This window comes from Panicum virgatum, chromosome 5N (assembly GCF_016808335.1).
Source record: "Panicum virgatum strain AP13 chromosome 5N, P.virgatum_v5, whole genome shotgun sequence".
Lineage (NCBI taxonomy): Eukaryota > Viridiplantae > Streptophyta > Magnoliopsida > Poales > Poaceae > Panicum > Panicum virgatum.
In genome coordinates this window covers 58372545-58393157 of record NC_053149.1, presented here as the reverse complement: position 1 = coordinate 58393157, position 20613 = coordinate 58372545, and the positions used below count along the sequence as shown (strand labels likewise).

At 44.7% G+C, this 20613-nt stretch overlaps 2 protein-coding genes and 1 long non-coding RNA gene across 18 annotated transcripts; 2 read left to right on the top strand and 1 right to left on the bottom strand.

Annotated features, from left to right (window-relative positions):
- The first annotated feature begins 4657 nt into the window (after positions 1-4657).
- LOC120674212 (probable xyloglucan glycosyltransferase 1) lies at positions 4658-9194 on the top strand. Its single transcript, XM_039955355.1, has 5 exons — positions 4658-5678; positions 6522-6830; positions 6921-7211; positions 7308-7421; positions 8198-9194. Exons 1-5 carry the CDS (start codon positions 4974-4976, stop codon positions 8819-8821), a joined length of 2043 nt encoding a protein of 680 aa, XP_039811289.1. The 5' UTR covers positions 4658-4973; the 3' UTR covers positions 8822-9194.
- Positions 9195-10518: 1324 nt separating this feature from the next.
- Positions 10519-16950, bottom strand: LOC120674213. 16 transcript variants are annotated; one of them, XR_005675015.1, is made up of 4 exons: positions 16698-16950; positions 15608-15674; positions 12083-15507; positions 10519-12002 (listed from the first exon to the last, which is right to left on the bottom strand). It is a non-coding gene; the product is annotated as an uncharacterized LOC120674213 (long non-coding RNA). The 16 variants fall into 16 exon arrangements; XR_005675019.1 differs by having other exon boundaries at positions 15608-15669; XR_005675020.1 differs by having other exon boundaries at positions 12083-14505; positions 16698-16946.
- Positions 16951-17849: 899 nt separating this feature from the next.
- LOC120674990 (zinc finger A20 and AN1 domain-containing stress-associated protein 5-like) lies at positions 17850-19129 on the top strand. The gene is made up of 2 exons (XM_039956079.1): positions 17850-18487; positions 18597-19129. The coding sequence occupies exons 1-2, from the start codon at positions 18340-18342 to the stop codon at positions 18848-18850; spliced, it is 402 nt and encodes a 133-aa protein (XP_039812013.1). The 5' UTR covers positions 17850-18339; the 3' UTR covers positions 18851-19129.
- Positions 19130-20613: the final 1484 nt, after the last annotated feature.

Here is a 20613-nt window from a genome sequence, read left to right as displayed (position 1 = left end):
ATCTTTTTACAGTTGAGTGTAGTTTGGCGCGATGAATCTAATGAGCCTAATTAATTCATGATTTGCTACAGTGATGCTACAGTACTCATTTTCTAATCATGCGGTCAAAGCCCTCATTGATTCATCTCGCGAATTTATCCAGAGATTCTGCAAGTGGTTTGGTAGTTAGACTTTATTTAATACTCCTAATTAGTGGGCAAAGTAGATTTTTTTTTCACAAAATCTAACCAAACACTCCAAATAGGATACTGCCACGTGGGGGTGAAAATGCACATATCTCACAAAGGATTTCGATCGTACACCATCTACCAGTGGGAGCCTGAGATGTGTAGGTCTGTTTAGTTCTTTACATGTAAACGTAAAAAAGCCGTAAATGCATTAAAGTGAAAAGGAATCTTACTAATTTGAAGTACTAAATAAAGTTTATTTACAAAACTTTTTGTATGGTTGGGCTGTAAATCGCGAGACGAATCTAATGAGACTACTTAATCCATGATTTGCAACAGTAATGCTACAGTAACCATCCGCTAATTATTGATTAAACATGGATTAATTAGCATCATTAGATTCGTCTCGCGATTTACAACCCATCTATACAAAAAGTTTTACAAATAGACTTCATTTAGTACTTCAAATGACCAAGATTCTTTTGCAAAATTTTTTTGCAAAATGAACTAAACAGACCCGTACACTATTGTATGCTTCGCAGTCATTTGCACAGTGCTGCTTACGCTGGGTGTGCTCCTGCAGAGCGCAGTGCTGCACAGGGTCTCAAGAAAACATCCGCAGGACGACGCCCACACCTCTGCCACTGCCACCACAGCTTTAACTCGCCTGCAACTTTGATCCGTTTTTGTGCTGCCGCACCTGGCCTGTACTCCCTCTGCAAAGGCCCCCCCCCCCCCCCCCAATCAAATCGGGTTCGGTCCATGGACGGCGTGCTGTAACTTCGGCGATCGGCCGGTCCAAATTATTGATGCCCGTTTGGTGGATCGGATGATGCTAGAACCCGCCTGCAGTAACTCCCGAGCTTGTGAACGATCCCGCGATCCACCAAGAATCGCACCTCGATCTGGAGTTGCTGATTGATGCCCGAGTACGCGGTCGATCTCATCCGATCTATCGAGCTCCACGGCGACCGCACTCGCGTCCGGCTGCCTCTCCGCCTCCTCCACGCGGCTGCGCCGGCCCTCCTCGCGGCTGTCCTTCTCCCCGAGCGCCAAGACCGCCGGGCGCCCCCTCCGCGCCGGCCACCCTCGGTCCACCAGGCGAAATCCTCGCCGCCACCATCCTTGGGAGCACGCGCGGGCTTCCGGCGGCCCTCCTCCGGCGGCGACGAGGTGAGGAGGGAGGGTAGTGGGGCGGGAGCGGCGCTAGGGGTTCGAGGCGTCTGGGTCGCCTGCGCGGGGGAGCGAGCGACCCAGGCCCAGTCCGGTTCCGGGGCGGGAGGTTTTCTCTCTAGTATTTCTTTTCTCTGCTGCGTTTCCTGGAACCATGTCCTGGGACGGATTCCATGTTTGATCTTGTTCCCCTGATTGAAACTCCTGATCCTGATGTCCTCTTCTGTTCGACTACTTGTAGATTATTAAATTCAGACTAAAGCTAAATTTGGGCTATTTTTGTTTTCTAAACATGTCTTGTTTTGTCTTACCGTCAAAAGTTATCGCGTTTTATGTTTCTTTTCCTGCACTATTAATTTTAATCCGGTTGCTGGAGGACGAGTTGACCACGCCATGATGGCGGAGTCCGCCAAGCAGCTCGAGGCTTCAGGCTGCCTATTCGATGGAAAGTCAAAAAATTCTTGCCCATATGGTACGTTTACGTGTAGTCCAAAACTGCAAATGCACCCACGTACTACTTTACTCTTATGTCCAATCATATACTGTAAATATGTGCAGCCTACTACTCCCTTTATCCACAAAAAAAGCAATTCCCGTTTTTCGATAAATCAAATAATTTAAATTTTGTCTAAGTTATATAAAAATAATAACATTTATGATTTTTATAATAAATTTATTTGGAGACACAAACACTAATACTATTTATTATAAATTTGATCAAACTTAAACTAGTTTGATCACATAATTGCGTTCTTTTGTGTACAGAGAATATATGACAACCTTTTTTTATATAATAGGATACTGCCACGTGGGATGAAAATGCACATATCTCAGAAAGGATTTCGATCGTACACCATCTACCAGTGGGAGCCTGAGATGTGTACACCATCGTATGCTTCGCAGTCATTTACACACACAGTGGATGCTTGGCTGCTTGCGCTGAGTGTGCTCCTGCAGAGCGCAGTGCTGCACAGCGTCTGAAGAAAACATCCGCAGGACCGACGCCCACACCTCTGCCAGTGCCACCCCGGCTTTTGTTTTAAGCATCCAGAGCACCAGGGAGTTATTTAAGATTTTGGACACTTAGATTCACCGGACTCAACGCAGACGAGACTGTCCGAGAAGTAAAGAGTTATTTAAAATTTTAAACACCCATAATAATCGGACTCAACGCTGACTAGAGTATCCGAAAAATCTCGGAACACGCCAACCGAGCTAGGCTCGGTCCCCCTGCCCCGGCTTTAACTCGCCTGCAACTTTGATACGTTTTTTGCTGTCGCACCTGGCTTGTACTCTCTCTCTGCTCGTTTAGTTCCCAAAAATTTTCAAATGCTATAGTAACTTGCAACATTTAACCACTAATTTAGAGTATTAAATATGAATAACTAATAAAACCTATTCTATAATCTCTAGGTGAAATCGCGAGACAAATCTAATAAACCTAATTATATAAGGGCCTTGCTACGGTACACCCTCTTACCTCTCAGGAGGTAGGATGTAAATTAAATCTAGACCGTTAATTTTATAGAGAAAAATTCAATTACAAAATAAAGAAAAAGCTGTTACGGCGTTAGCCTTCCTAAAATCGCGGCGTTTGTAAAACAAACTGCATGCATAAATGCATTTGAGGGGGATCTCGGTAAGTATGTTAGGTTGGCTTCCATATAATATTCGTTGTTTGCCAAACCGCACACATGCCTGCCTAGTTAAGGAGCTTATTAAATTTTTTCTATTCTACACATTGTCACAGCTAATAAATTGTCACGTTACACATCGTGAGATCTAAATGTTAAAACTCATTCATGTCGCATTACGAAATAAATATTACACACCACCTATGTCTCGTTACGAAAAATAATGTTACAACACAACCATGTCATATTTAGAAAAAAAAATGCAAACGTTACATGCAATCTGCTTATGGGTATATGTGACGGCACATCACGTGAAAAAAAAAACAGAAATCTATAGATTTCAACTAAACATGCATGCAAGATAGATCTAATTTTATATTTTCTAATTTGAAATAATCTGCTTATGGGTATATGTGACGACGTGGAAAAAAACAGAAATATATAGATTTCAACTAAACATGCATGCAAGATAGATCTAATTTTATATTTTCTAATTATAAATATATAAAATAGATAATAAAACTATTACCTCTTAAAGGGTAATATAACATTAAATCAACGGTCCACAGTTATTTCGGTGTACCATAGCAAAACCCATTATATAATGATTAGACAATGTTGTGCTACCGTAACCAATCTCTAATGACAAATTAATTAGTCTTAATAGATTCGCATCGTGATTTCCCGTCCATCTATGTAATTAGTTTATAATTAATCTATATTAAATACTCTTAATGAGTGGTCAAACGGCCCCAAAAATTTTTGCCCCAAAAATTTTTAGGAACTAAACAGCTGATGCCCGTTTGGTGGATCGGATGATGCTAGAACCCGCCTGCAGTAACTCCCGAGCTTGTAGAACGATCCCGCGATCCGCCAAGAATCGCACCTCGATCTGGATGGAGTTGCTGATTGATGCCCGAGTACGCGCTCGATCTCATCCGATCTGCCGAGCTCCATCCAGCACGTGAAGTGCCGATGCGTCTCATTGCTCCGACGGAGCCCCGGAACAGGCGAGCACCAGCGTCCGCTTGCTCGGGCCCGGCCTCCGGGAGCCGCCCGGCATCGCAGGCGCAGGCACGACCGACAGAGCCGCGGCCCCGGGGTTTTCCCGGACGGGACGGGTAAACGGCGGTTGGTGACTGACAGGCCCAACCGCGGCCGTAACGTCGTCGTGCGGCGCAGTCACCGGTTACCAGCTGCCGGCCGGCTGGGGCAGCGTTGGGGTCGCCACCGACAGCCCCAGCCCCGGCTCCACGCGAAGAATCATTCGCCCGCACCTCACGTGCCCCGTCGCTTCCGCTGCCTGCCGTGCTGCCGGAGTGCCGGTGGTGCGGTTGGTTGCTCGTCGCACGCCCTCGCCGTCCCTGTCGCCGCCGCCCGCGGCCCCGCGGCGAGCCCAGGCAGGACTGCAGGAGCCGAGACAAGAAGAAGGCGAAGGGCCTGACGGACGAACTGACGCTTTCCGGATCCCGAGATCTCCGTTTTTCCCATGGCTAATCACACCACTTATGGCTGATTAGTTAATTGATTGAGCCGATTAGTACCCGGGGCGAGCGGCTTGCTCTCCAGCTGGAAGCAGAAGCGGAAGGTGAGAAAAAAAAGGAAAGGAAAAGATGGTGTTTTTAATTGATTACTAGGATTTAGGAGGTGGTGGTCACGCTAATCATTGCGGCTTATAAAGGTTGGACTTGTCCCGAGCTCAGGCGGATTGGATCCCCGCCGCGACGTGGTGCGCAGCTCCCTCCTTCCTCGCTCTGCTGCCTGCTCCCCCTCACCTCGTGCGCGCGCTCCGCTTCTTCCCTCTTCGTGGGGTCGTGTCCGGCCGGCCGCCTCCTACCTCACCAGCATTTCCCCTCACTGTCCCTGCTCGTATTAACCCTTGCCCCCCTCCCTCCTCGGCCATAGGCGGTTTCGTTGATGCACTGAGGTGTTGCGCCGACGGGGAGGGGGAGCCCAGAAGCGGCGGCGCCTGGGGTTGGGCTGTGCTGCCCAGGTGCCAATGGCGCAGTGGTCGGGGCGGGAGGCGCGGGGTGGCGGTGGGATGTCGGTGGTGGTGAAGATGGAGAGCCCGGACTGGGCCGTCCCGCAGTCGGAGGCGGGGGCCGCGGGCGGCAAGGCGGGGCGCGGGAAGAACGCGCGCCAGATCACGTGGGTGCTGCTGCTCAAGGCGCACCGCGCCGCGGGGAAGCTCACGGGCGCCGCGTCCGCCGCGCTGTCCGTGGCCGCCGCCGCGCGGAGGCGTGTGGCGGCTGGGCGGACCGACGCCGACGCCGGCGCTGCGCCGCCCGGGGAGAGCCCCGCCCTGCGCACCAGGTTCTACGGCTTCCTCCGCGCCTTCCTCCTCCTGTCCATGCTCCTACTCGCCGTGGACGTCGCCGCGCACCTCCAGGGCTGGCACATCGCCGTCGACGTCCCCGACCTGCTGACCGTCGAGGGGCTCTTGGCCGCCGGGTACGCGTCCTGGGTGCGCATCCGCCTCGAGTACCTCGCGCCTGCGCTGCAGTTCCTGGCGAACGCGTGCGTCGTGCTCTTTTTGATCCAGAGCGCCGACCGTCTTATCCTGTGCCTCGGCTGCCTCTGGATTAAGCTAAGGGGCATCAAGCCTGTGCCCAAGGCCGGCGGCAAAGGTTCGGACAACGTCGAGGCCGGCGCCGGGGAGTTCCCCATGGTGCTCGTGCAGATTCCAATGTGCAACGAGAAGGAGGTGAGCTGGAAAAGCAAATAAAATATTTGATTCTCTTCCTGATTCCTTTGTTGGAATGTGTTCAACGTCGCATTTGGGGATTGGGCGTTGAGTGCCCTAGCCGCATTGGTGGTTGCAGAGATCGAAAGAATCGGTTCTGAAGCTGCAATTGTGCGGGCATAACGGTGGTGGACACTGGACAGGATAGTTTAGATTGAAGAATCTTGGCTTTAGTGCCACTAATGCAAAATATAGGGTTCTAGGTATCATTTGGGGATTGTAGTGATGCTTAGAAATGGAATGAAACGGTTTCGATTTCTGGCAACAAATCCAGAAAGCAGTAAAGACATGGACACATGGTTGCTACCAACATTTTTTGGTGAGGTTTTTCTGTTTTTCAATGGTTGCTACCGACATTTTTTGGTGAGGTTTTTCTGTTATCCAAGTGTCTGCTGGGTTTACTGTTACCGATCCGTTTCTGGGATTGGAGTTTGTGGTCAAGGGAGAATTAAAGTCAGTTTTGGGGATGGGGTGCTGGAGTGATTCTAAAATAGTACTACACTTGTGTCTGTCTTGTTTTGCATCTCGTCCTCTCAGTTCCCAAGCACATTTAGGAAGTTGAAAAAAAAAATTCAGGAGCTCCACACGGTGTACTTCTCTTAGACTTGGAGGAGGAAACTGTTAAAATTTATGGTTATTACGTTTGCATCTTTTAACAGTTTACTAAATTACTACTTCAGAAGAGGCTAAGATTAGTTACATTTTGAAAATCTTGAGGCAGGGAACTAGTATCAACTAATGTATGCAGTTATTTTTGGAATTCTAACAAAAATTTTCATTCCTTTGGTTTATATATGTTTGCAGGTGTACCAGCAATCTATTGGTGCTGTTTGCAGTTTGGACTGGCCAAGGTCAAACTTCTTGGTGCAGGTGCTAGACGATTCTGATGATGCTGCCACTTCAGCTCTTATTAAGGAGGAGGTGGAGAAGTGGCAACGTGAAGGCCTTCGCATATTGTACCGACACCGGGTGATCCGTGATGGCTACAAGGCTGGAAATCTCAAGTCAGCCATGAACTGCAGCTATGTAAAAGATTATGAGTTTGTTGTTATCTTTGATGCTGATTTTCAACCCGAACCAGACTTCCTGAAGCGAACTGTGCCCCATTTCAAGGTTTGTTGGACATCTTGCTTACATTTTTTTTAATCTAAGGATGAGTATGCGCATTCTGTTGTCTGACTCAGCTGTGTGTGGGACTTCCAGGGAAATGAGGATGTTGGATTAGTTCAGGCAAGGTGGTCTTTTGTGAACAAAGACGAAAACTTGTTAACTAGACTGCAAAACATTAACCTGTGCTTCCACTTTGAGGTGGAGCAGCAGGTTAATGGGATCTTCCTCAATTTCTTTGGGTTCAATGGAACCGCAGGAGTGTGGAGAATTAAGGCACTTGAGGATTCTGGTGGATGGATGGAGAGGACAACAGTGGAGGACATGGATATTGCTGTCCGAGCACACCTCAAAGGCTGGAAGTTTCTGTTCCTTAACGATGTTGAGGTACCTGCATAAATTTTGTACTGCCTTATGGATATTTTATTTTGTGCTCAGACTTTTGTTTACCATTAAAATTTCATGACACGATTAACCTTTCAGTGCCAGTGTGAATTGCCGGAGTCATATGAAGCATATAGAAAGCAGCAACATCGATGGCATTCTGGTCCCATGCAGTTGTTCAGACTCTGCTTTGTAGATATTATTAAATCAAAGGTATGGACCTTTTCTTGTATGCATGTTCTGAAATTTGGATTACTCAGCATAATAACAAATTTTAACTTTTAAGAACCCTTTTCACAAATCGTAGGATCACCCTTCATCATTTTCTTCCTGTTTAGAATATTTTAACTACAATCAATGTGATAATTCAGCATGATGAACTCAAAATGGGTTTCTTAAGACTGAACTGGTTCCTTATGTTGAAACTTGCATCATTCTTATTTTGGTCCCTCACAAGTCACAATTTCAATCCCTAGTATGAAAATGAAACCTTGAATTATGTTGAAGAAACAGAAAAGAGATATAGACGAAAGAATTCTTTTGGGTAGATTATTTCTGGCGCCAGTGCTGGCTATTCTTTTGTTCTGTTTTAAGTTTTAACATGCAACTAGATTTCCAATTTGACATTCTGATTTACTGTCCCGCTCCACTTGAGGCTCGTCGTTTTTGTATTCCTGCTCTTATGTAATGTTGCAGTGAAGTTTATTTAGTTTTCTACAAGTAAACCTTCGGTAAATTGAACTTACGTGCAAACAATAATTTGGGCTTGTCCACAATACACTTGTATGTATGAAAATAACATTTAAATACAAAGATAATCACTAACAGTTCAAGCACTTACGGATGTGTATATTTCTCTGGTTTCTGGGACTCTGCTCTATATCATTATATATTCAGCATTTGATCCGCATGTTCTCTTCCCAATTTTTTAGGTAACTTTTTTTCGGATCATTGGACTGTAGCTGACCTTTCTTTCATTTTTTTCGCAGATTGGTTTTTGGAAGAAATTCAACCTGATATTTCTTTTCTTTCTCCTTCGCAAACTTATTTTACCCTTCTACTCCTTCACTCTTTTCTGCATCATCCTTCCCATGACAATGTTTATTCCTGAAGCTGAGCTTCCAGCTTGGGTTGTGTGCTACATTCCAGCAACCATGTCCTTGTTGAACATCCTCCCAGCCCCCAAATCCTTTCCATTTATTGTTCCCTATCTTCTATTTGAGAATACCATGTCAGTAACCAAATTCAACGCCATGATTTCTGGTTTGTTCCAACTCGGGAGCGCCTATGAGTGGGTTGTCACCAAGAAATCAGGCCGTTCTTCTGAGGGCGATCTTGTTGCCCTCGTCGAGAAGCAATCTAAGCAACAAAGAGTTGGATCTGCACCCAACCTTGATTCCCTAACAAAGGAGTCAGCACATCCAAAAAAGGACTCCGTGAAGAAGAAACACAATAGGATATACAGGAAGGAGCTAGCACTCTCCTTCCTTCTCTTAACAGCTGCAGCTCGGAGCCTGCTTTCGGTCCAAGGCATACATTTCTACTTCCTTCTGTTCCAAGGGGTCTCATTCTTGGTTGTTGGTCTGGATCTAATTGGCGAGCAAATCGAGTGATAGAAGGCAAGTGATGGAATTTATTTTTTGTGGGAGCGGGCCATGCCAGCAAAAGAGCGCTTTGGCCTTTGGGTGAAGACCAGCATGGTACATTAGTGGATGCATACACGACTACACGAGAAGACCTGATTTCGATTATGAGGGGTTATAGTTCGTCAGGGATACTGAAATGGTGGAACCTGGAATTGTAGACTGTAGATATATGGCTCGGGGCTCTGGACTGTGAAAGGCTTGGGGTTCTAATTCTTTTGTAAGAATCTTCATTGGTTTGGTGGGTTATTCTTGGTTGACAGTTTACCATCAAAGGGAGATACTGTTGGGATCCATTTAATTTGGGCAATTGCTACTAGTGCATACTGAATTACAATTACTGTTGGGCCATGGCAGTTCGCAGTTGCGGCTTGGAGAGTTACTGCCGCCGCCGCGTACCACTACCACATCCAAGCCTGCGCCACTTTATCGAGCTCGGCTTCTGCCTCCGGCACCCCTGCGCGTCCGTCACAGCGAATGACGGTGCGTCGAGGGCGTAGTGGCTAGACAGTAGATACGGGGGCTTAGAGAATCTCCAAGAGTGCCCAAAACTAACTCCTAAAATCAATTTTTGGACATGCAGAAGAAATTTCGTGCTCCAACAGTAGCCCAAAAACCTTCTCAAAATTTCCGCGCGTCCAATACTTCCCCCATCGCGTCCCAGATTTCGGCCTGCTCTCGGCGCGCCCAATCCCGACGTTCGTGGAGATCCCAACAAAAATCTTTGTGCGCAGGTGTTTATCGGCAGCTCCTGCCCTTTCATCCTCCCGTCGAGGATGCTGCTGCTCAGTTCTCAAGGCACCGTTGTTGGCTTCCCAAGCTGCCACCGCTGCCTGTTTCCCATCTGTCGAGGTCGGCCTGCAAGTTTGCTGTGTGCATTGCCGCGGCCACAGCGCATCAGGCGTCGCCGCGGCCGCCGCGCATCAGGCGTCGTCACCGCCCTCCGCCCAGATCGTAGGCGCCCTCCCCTCCGTCGAGGCCGCTGTGTCGTCCTCTTCATCGAGCTTGCAACACTGTCCTCTCCGTTCAGGCCGTGGTGACCTCCCTTCCGGAGCTTACATTTCACTCCAAATTGAATAGCTCGTACATATTTTGATTTGCACTTCTTGATATCTCGTTGAGTTCAAGTGGAGAGGATTTCTACTAAGTAGTGATGTCGTACTAGCTCCAAAAACCTGTAGGGTGGCACAAGAAAAGGATTGCTGATCCAGCAGAATTCAAGTTTATGATCTTGCATCGGCCATACTTTAAAAAACGGCGCACTTCCAAGGATGACATGGCAGGTTTTAAGGCTTTTGGGACAAAAAAAATAGAGTATGTCTCCTTGTAAGGTGACTTATATTTATATATCTATAAGTTACTGTTTTTTTGGGTGACTTATATTTTACTATATGTAAGTCACTGGTTTGTACCGTTGGATGTTCATTCAAAAGTCCATGGAATAGTTCTTGTGGTTGAACATACCAGGCCCATCTGTATTGTTGTTGTGTGACTATTTTTGTGTTGTGGGCTGTTGTGCTGTGGATCCCACAACAAACAGTCCACAACAGTTGTTGACTGTCTGTTCAATTGTGGGCTTGTCTATTAAAGGTTGAGCCCAAAACATATGAAGCCCAACACTGATTTTTACTTACATAATGAATTTAAAGCTTGAAAACAAAAAAAAATTATGGTATTAAAAAATACTATAAAAACAGCATTAATGGGCTGTAATTAACATCGGGTAAAATAAATATCATTTAAAATCAAATAGAAATGAAATGACTGCATTGTAGGTGGGCCCCTTCTATTGTAATGTACGCAGGCCAACAAACATCACTGAAAAAAAAAGAAAAAAAACAATAGACATCAATGCAATGACTAAGCAGGAAAGAGCGGCAGAACTTGCCCCAACCAGATGACAGCCACCTGTGCACAACAACAGAGCAGTTTCGTTAAGGAAATAGTAATAACTTAGATCAAGATGCATGTATATCAATTGAAGCAGAAATTTGGCAGAATTTGAAAACAACACAAGGGCAACAGCAGTACAAGCACAAGGCCAAGAAGAAGTCTTTGAAATGTTCAACCACAATGAGAATTTTACCGTTTTTGAAAGCAATACAACAGAAGCAGTAGTTCAAGCACAAGGATAGGAGAATGAAATCAGAGAAGAAGAAGGCCTCGACAATGAAATCATTGAAGAAGACATTGAATTGTTCAAGCAAAATGAGAGTTTGGAGGAGGCATTTCCTTTAAGTCAGGAAGGAGAAACGCAACATGTTTCAAAGATAGACATGCAGTTTCAAAATGCTGATGAGGCTTATAAATTTTACAATCAATAAGCTTTGATTGTTGGTTTTTCTATTGTCAAGTGTGGAAACTACCACTCGAGACAGAAAGATACGATGGGCATGGTTACGAGGATGACAATCAAATGCAACAGGAGGGGCAAATCATTTGAGGAACAAACATATGGTGAACAGCAAACAACTTCTGCCGTGCAAGTTAGCAAATTAACAAACAAAAGGAAGAACTTCCCTATGATGAATGGTGAAGCTCAGCCAATTCCTGCAGCTAGGAAGCGGAAGACCAAAGTGATCAGCAAGACAAATTGTCAAGCTGAGATGGTGATAACACTAGTCAAAGGAGTTCGGACAATGACATGGTAAACCTTGATCACAACCATCCATTACTAAGTCCAGACCTATCTAAGTTGCATAAACCTTGACAGTAACACTAGTCAAAGAATTAACCTATCTTCCTAAGGCTTAAAATATATAGAGATAATATAGAAATTACATAGACATGATATGGAGTAAATTTAAAAGAAAGAACAAATAGAAATAAGTACACCACATTGAGATCACATTCTGTTAAAGTAGAGAGACTGGTTGACTAGCCCCTAAAGTCCAATCACCACAATCCATTCAATGGATTTTTCTACAGCCGCCGGAGCTAGACGGGCTCGTCAACAACAGCTACTCTACAGTAACTTAAAAAATAACAGATAAATTTGCATAACAAAGTATTAAGTCAATCAAGATACACATGGTGGTTGGACCTGACTTGAAACATGAGTAGAAACATCTTTGTCAAGAAGATAATTGAAACTAGCACTTTTTCCTTGGCTAACTTGAGGAGGCACAGGAGAAAAAGAAACACCAGGAATCTACAAAGACAAGGACAAAAAATCTGAATAAACAAGAAGACGCTAACTCTGCCAATATCTTCTGATAATACGCTTCGTACCTCATTAACACCACCACCATCATGAGCTTCACCACAAACAATATGACATTCTTCTTCAGCTGGGTCATCTTCAGGAATAGCAGTTGGAACAAAGTCCTTTAGCCCAGACAACCGGTCCTTCAGCTTCTTATTGATAGTAATCTTCTATAGCAAAGGAAAAAGAATTATAATATAAAAAATAGATTTGTCACAGTACCATATCTTCTATAGCAATTGACAATATAACGAAAAGAGACATGCCAAGCATTGTCACAGTACCATATCATAATTATAATAGTCAGTGAATGCTGTCACAATGGGCAAGTAGCTACAACTATTATCATTTAACTTAAAAATATTGATTTGTTAAAGTTGGATGCTATAAATGTACTTATGACTTATAATTAAATAAAGAGATAGCATACAGATCAAGTTGAAGAGGACAGTTTATCCAAGCAAGGCACCAAAGCAGCAAGGCTAATCTATCATCACTTAGCTTCAGTAAAGATGCCACAGGACTTGTAAATCCCTCTAACACCATTAGTATCAAGTGAAGATAATAATTTGTAAATATAAAGATATATTTTACAGTACCATAATAGAAAATTACATGACTAAATCATAGTGTAATTCTAGCATAAGTTACTTGTAATTTTATAACAACTGATCAGAAGTGCTAATTAATTAAAATCAAAAGTGACCCATCAACAACCACAAATAACACCAGTGGCCATTAGAACTCGTTGAATCAACTAGCCTATCAATGCTTATATGGTAACCACAACGAAAATGCAAAAATTCAGAACCCAAAGTATGTTAAGACGGTACATAAAGCAATGTTCTTTTAACAACAAGTAGCAAACAATCCTAGTTATGAATTGGTAGCTTACAATTTACCCGGGACTACTACAACATTAACTGATACTCATAAGCATTTTTTTTTCTAAACTATCTCGAGAATAACCGGAAGCACAGGTGAAAAGGGAATGATTGAGGGGTGGTCGCTGCAAACCTAAATGCTTATGACTTTATATACACCACACTGATATTGACCACATTAGAACAGAGAACAATCATTTTTAAATCAGAACAACAATGACAAACAAACAAATTAGAAAAAAAAGAGAGATTGAATCTGGTAGTTCTTTAGCTCGAACAAAGCATGACAAGTACATGCAACAAGAACATAAGCTATCGGTTTTTTATTAAATCAGAGAATACAAAGAAAGCTTTTAAATTAGGGAACCTAGTTACTTATCATTTTATAGCCACTACAAACAAAGCAGGAGTTCTTCACTTGAGTTCTCCCTCCCTCAACTCCTCAACTATACTCCTTCAATCCCAGAAAAAAATAGTCTAGGGAGAAATAAAAAAAAGACTTGGGTAAAATTTGGCATAGAAATCCTAATGATGTAATGCACATTTTCATATTTCACGGTAACAAACTAGAAAATTACAATACTAATTGAGGGTGTAATTCTAGTATAATAATTCTGAAATTTTAGGTAATATAAGAAGACAACAGAATTCAGCTATAAAAAAATGATCATGTTTCCAAAATACAGCCAAACAAAAGCTAATGGACAGGTTCTCCACAAAAATGAAACAAACTCATATGCTCGGCATACATATGCTAAAGAAAATGAGGAGCCTACCTATCATGTTCTAAGAAAGAATGAGGAACATATATGCCTGATGCACATCTAAAAAATAAAAGACAACTAAAAATAGTAGCAGATGCGACTAGAAAATTCCCACTATTGCTTACCAAAGTATCCAATTAAAACATATGAGAAATATTTATATGTCAGATAGGTAAACACATTGTCACAATCATCAAAGCATAAACTACCGATAAAAACAACTTGCAAATGGTAGATGGATTTGTTTAAAGACACACTGTACATTATACTAAACCACTTAGTTTTGTTAAACCGGAAAGCTCATGTCACTAAATTATACAATCTTACTTGAAAAAATAATTTACAGGCACCTAAACCTACAAATACAGAAAACAAATATGGGAATAATATTGAAATTAGCAATGCAAATTCTTGCTGCAACTTAGCAGAATGATCATGCAAGCTTTCCATGGCATGACTAGCTATTTACTACCTATATATATAAATTTGAGGATAGGTCAGGTACGGGTTTAGATAAGTTGGCCATTAAGAAAATAAAAGATGCACATTAAACTCTTAAATTAATACTCCCACAGATAGGCAGCTTAAACACTGCTAGTGCAATCCAATCCTGTAAAATGATTAACCTCTTTCAAAATGAAGTAGCCGCAGTAACAGATAAACATTTGAGTTGGAGAAAACTTACATATTTTTTATAATAATACAAAAAATTGGATAACTCTTGACACTTCAGCTCAAACCAGGAGGCACAAATATATCAATTATAAATCTTGAACACCATGCTTTAGATTTGGAATATAACTGTGAAAAAAGAGTTATTAGGTACACATAAAAAAGAACCGTAATTATGTATGGAGCTACATTAAATTCATAGACATTATACATGTTAGAATGTTACAGAAAAATTCAAGAACTAGTGAAGTAAAAAAGTGCTTTAACAACTTTATTAACTGAAACTGACATTACTGGCTCAAAGATATTCTCGGCCAATAAACATGAGCTTCATGTACTTGCAAATATCTTTATCAATGGCCACTCATTTGTAGTACAAAGTTAATTCGCAAACTATCGTTGCTCCAACTAAAACTAGAGGTTCAAGTTAATCAAACCAACAAATGGAGAAACTAGAAATTCAGAAGCGGCAATGCATAGCAAGATATTCAGAGTTCTAAAAAAAATTCAGAATTGGCCCAATGTGCCATATAAAGACATACATATGAAATTATATTTGTATAAAATAAAAATCACATAGAAGTGGCAATAGAAAATGCATAGTAGCAAGAAATGGTTGCTGCAAAATGAGTAAAAAGGATTGATGTAAGTAGTACTCATATTTTTAAAAAAAATTATAGTGACCATACACAAGATACATCAAAATCTATGCTGTAAGTACAGTAGTAAGCCGCTCTAATTAATAAAAAAGAAGTTCAACAGCTCCAAAGTAGGGTCACACAACAAAAATAACGAATAAATGTCCAAAAAGGAGCACTACTTACATCAAAAAGAAGTTACATGCACCAACCAATTCAACCCAAAAGCTTAAGCTGATGGGGAGAGGTGGGCAATTCACTTATATTCCAATACTCCCCCTCACGTGGAGACTCCCTCAGACCTCAGACGTGGAATAGGAGCGAGCAACAATTATTTTATTTAATTGCACTAACCAGGATTCGAACTCGAGATCTCTGACTTTGATACCATATTGAGTTGCATGCACCAACCAATTCGACCCAAAAGCTTAAGCTGATTGGGAGAGGTGGGCAATTCACTTATATTGCAACAGGATTGATTATAACCCTCAATCTAAAAATTTACAACGAGCATGAATATAAAGATACAACAAAATCATTCTATGTAACTAAAACATATTTAAACTATAATCAGGAAAGAAACTTGAAAATACCTTGCTTGCAAAAAAAAAGAACCTGGCCCTTTGCATTGGAGGTGGAGTGATTTTTTTTCTATCTCCACTTAGGGAAAAAAAAGAAACAAGGGAACACACAATACAATTAGTAAGGACACATCTAGTAACTACAATAAGAACTAATGGGATAAAATGACACCCTTCTAGCCCCAACACAAAAAGAATGGTGAAAGTAGAATCACAAGGCAAATGGGCCACATACATGGCACATACATTATCTTTGGAATTTCAGAAATGAAAAAAATAACACTATAAAATACTGTGAAAAATAGAGATCAATGATCTCATAGTTGTCTTATGCACAAATTACACTAAAATTCATATTGTAAGAGATAGAATTCAAACTATAATTAAGATTACAAATTAAAATTTCAGGCAGTGTCAATTTTAGCCAAATATATGGACAACCAATTTCAGATAAGAAAGATAAGATAAAGTAGAAACACTACATAGAGAGACACCATATGCAATGCACAAGATAAAAGGGATCATACGATTTAGAAACCAGTCCTACTTCAAATCTCCAAGAGCACATTTTGCATAGACGTGCTAACAAATGTCAAAATGGTTATATTTCATTGGACATTGTCTCGTGTAATAGCTTATAAAATTCAACCTCACATTAACTTCTGCTTAAATAAGGATTGTGATTTTACAATGAAGAAACGATGTAGTGTTCCTGGGATCATATTTCATTTTCAGACTTTGTAGTTGGCTGGTTGAACAGGGGCTACCTAAAAAGCTAACATGATGACACAAGAAAAATGAAGTAATGGTTCTATCACAATCATCAGATTCTATCATAACATTTCAGAAGCCTAATTATAAATCAGCATAGCACAGGTGCAAATCACAGCTAAAGACAAGAGAAAATCCTAGAAAAGCACATACCGAGGCACACTACACAACTATTAGGGGGATAACTACCGAAACACTAGAACAGCAGAAATCGAGATCTATGAGGGAAATTGAAAGTGTTAACTCTAGAAAATGGAAGGGGAATATGATGCAACCAGGAATCCATACGGGGCGCACGAGATCCAGGAAGGAGGGAACCAGAAATGCTCACCTTGAGAGGACATGGTACCCAGCTTGGAACTAAAAGGGGCGGCGAGCAGGCTGCCAGCCAGGTGCTGGAGCCAGGCTAAGCTACAAAATCAGCAGCCGAGAGACAAGAGATGGAGGATCCATGCTGCAGCTCGTGCGCGCCGGCGCCGGTGCCGCCATGCCATAGGAGCTCTCCGCCGTTGTGCTGAACTCGTTTGAGGGAGATGAAAGGAATGGGTGGGGAAAGGAGAGAATACTGACAACAGAGCGACACGAGCAAGCCCAATAGCAGTTAAACGGGTACACCAAGCAGACCCGATTACACAATTTCACACGGAACACTAACAACCGTCAGTTTTAGATCCAACGCACCACGCCGTCGACTGATGGAAAGACACAATCTCAAGCGATTGAGGAGTAAATCTGAAAAAAAAATAAGGCTACTGGTGGAGAAAAGACTGTTTCTTGAGCCCAAAATCTTTTGGGAAGGTGCTAATCTCATGTTTTTGGGAGTATAAATATTAGGCACTCTTGGAGATGCTTAGCACCGCGCGGTAATTTCGCTACCGTCTTCCTTCCCGTTGCTGGATCCAGCATCAACGCTGTGGGCTGGGGCATCCGGTCCTCTGTTCCACTACTTCAGAGGCTGCTCACCCGCTGAGAGAGAGCGCGGCGTGCGTCGCTCACGGTGGAGACACTCACGCAGCCGAGCTATGGCGAAACTGGCGCCAGCAACCCCTCTGCAAGCTCCTTCACACCACGCTAGAACCTCCCTGGCGCTACGCACACCATCGCCGCGCCACTTTAGCGCTACGCACACCATCGCTGGCAATCAGCCAAAGCTCTGGTCGCGACGACTCGGAGCTACAGACCCTCCTAACGACGACATGCAACACCCACAGCTCCTTCACGACCCACTGATCACGCTGCACACCCTGGCCGGGTCCCTGAAAGGCCGGAGCACTCAGCTCCACGGCTGCGTCCATGGCCGCAACCCGGGAACGTGGCGGCACATGCGTTCCGGCCACCCGGGGAGCGGAACAGACCGGCAGGAGGCTTCTACACCACCCACATGTGCTACTGAACCCCACAAATCAACTAGTGATGACCTAGAACCCCAGAAAGGCATGGCTCACCGGCGGCTTGCCCCTTTCTGCGCGGCGGTGGGCTGATGAATGAGATGACCGAGAACTCGGGGCTCCGGTGACAGATTTAGCTCAGGAACAGCTCAAATGGACCCGTGGCTACCCAAGGGAGCTGGTGGCGCAAGGAATTGGATGGAGATGCTTCATCGGCGTCGAATTTCTCTAACGAAGCGAGGCTTGGCCATGGGAGGCCTTGCAGTAGTAAAGTGAGGACGGGGAAGAATCGCGTTTTCCTTCTTGATGGTCGATGCACAGACCCGGACTCGGGGCCGGTGTTCCGACTTCCGAATCCCGACTCCCGACTCAGCGACGAGCCGGACTCCAAGTCGGAACGAGAACGACCCCATCGTGGTCGGTATCGTCCGTCGTCCCATCGATATATACCCCTTGTCCCCGCCCGCACTCTCCCCACGACTTCACGCCAAGATCATCCGCACGCCCGAGTCCACCGCCTGAATCCTACGACGCCGGCACCCCCTGATCACGATCGCGTCCCGTCCTCTCCCCTCAGAGCGCACGATGCCGTCGTTCCAGCCGCAGAAGAGCGCCGCCCCCGCAGCGAAGCTGTGCGCCGCCGGCTGCGGCTACTTCGGCAGCCCGGCCTCCCACGACCTGTGCTCCCTCTGCTACAAGAAGCGCCACAGCGTCGTCGGCGGCAGCGGCTCAGGCGCCTCCGCCGCCGCCACGGCATCCGGACCCGTCGCGCGAACCGCCGCCGCCGGCGGCGCCCGCCGCTAGCGTCTTTCTCGCACTTGCTGAAGGCGTCGTCGCTGAAGCCGCCGCTTCGTCGTCGTCGTCCTCCGCCGCCGCGCCCGAGGCGGCGAGGAAGGCGCAGCCGAGCCGCTGCGCGGCGTGCTGCAAGAAGGTGGGGCTGACGGGGTTCGTGTGCCGCTGCGGGAAGACCTTCTGCGGGAGGCACAGGTACGCGGAGGAGCACGGCTGCGCGTTCGACTTCAAGGGCGCCGGCCGCGTCACCATCGCCCGCGCCAACCCCCTGATCAAGGGAGACAAGCTGCCCAACAAAATCTGAGCTTCACAACTTCCGTGCAATGGGCTCACAACTTCAGATTGTCAGATGCAACGTTCTGTATGGCCGGCCGTCGCAACTTTCGCATCAACTCGTCTCGATCTGAAGAGCCGTCTGGCTAGATTTGTGCGATGCATGCCCATCAGGGCTCAATTCCGTGCATACTGTTTCGTAACCAGCTGATGTCAGAGAACACGATCGTTCGTATGAATTTGTTTTTGTACTGTTTTGTAATCAGCTGATGTCTGAGAACATGATCATTCATATGAATTTGTTTTTGTCCTTGTTTTCTTACAATTAAAGATCGTATCTGCTTACTCGATCTGGTTTGTCACAACGTCAAATTCTATTACTACCAGGTAGTAGTACTATACACTAATACTATACACCTCACACCCAGGATGATTCCGATGACTGAAACTGGTAGCAATTGTTGTTTTTATTCTGCAACAAATAGTTAGTTTTCTGTCAAACAGGTGCAGCAATGTTTTTGCTTGATCTTGGTTCTTGAGTCCGTGGCAGCTCAACGTTTCCTCCCCACACCCGTATTCTCTCTTCTGCTAGCTTAGCCCGAGCCAATGTTCCAATGGATCAGGAGCAAAAAAAAAAATTAAAAATTAAAAAGAGATACGAGCTGGTACTATACTTCTTTCTGCCATTTGGTTAATCGCGGTCTATAACACCGTTCCAATCAACACCCCCACCCAAATCCCCTGCAACAACATAGAAAATCAATGAATTGCCTTCGAGAAAGATCACCAAACAGGAGCTCTAGATCTTCCGGGCTTGTCTTACTGTTGCATTGAGCTTCAGCTTGAAGCCAAACACGGTCGCGAGGGCAGGCCGACGAGGTAGTAGCAGCCGATGTTGACGAAAACGACCAAGGACTGCCACCCGTCACCGATCGCAACCCCTACGACCATCAACGACAGAGCATGAATGAAAAGAAACAACTGCGTGCGTCGGTGTTTTCATTGAAAATAAAAAAAATGTCAGTGCACGATGCAGGTTCTAGTACCTGACAGCACGGGCTGGATGCTGTTGAGGAATGTGGTGGCGGCCAGGAGGTACCCAAGCTTGGCGGTCTCCTTGACGACCGAGCCGTCGCCGGTGAAGAGCCGAGGCATCTGCTTCCTCGCCGCCAGAGCAACCGCCGTGAAGACCAACCCGATGGCGGAAGATGTGGTCGTGGCAACGACCACTGAGAACTTGGCCGCCTTCGGGTGGTTGGCGCCAAGCTCGTTAGAGACGCGAACACTGACGAGGAACGATCACAGAAAGAGAGAGCGGAGAGCTACGTGTGTCAGTGGTCAGTACCGCCAACAGGTGAGAACACTCTCTTCAGAAATACAAGAAAGGTGACGAAAAGCAGAAGCAATTTTGGGGCATTACCTTACTGCAGCATTGAACCCAAGAGCAACCATCAGTGTCCAAAGCTGATAGTTCATGCTGTGACAAAAAAAAAAAAGATATTGAACCATCATGGTTCACAGGGCACACAGGCCTGCCATAGTGCCAACGGTTCTCAGAGAAATGCACAGGCAGATGCCACAAGAACTCAAAACGAGCTGAAACAAAGTGGCACTAATAAGTACTGACCATATGGAAATCGCTCCAACTTGAATCTCTGGGTTCTTCAGGCACCCCACCAGAATGAGTACTGCCGTATAATAATACCACATCTCTAGGCTGTACCGAAGACATGTGTCAATACTCAATAGTATTTCGGCTTCGAGACGGCGCCGGCGTAAACGGTAGCGCCGAGC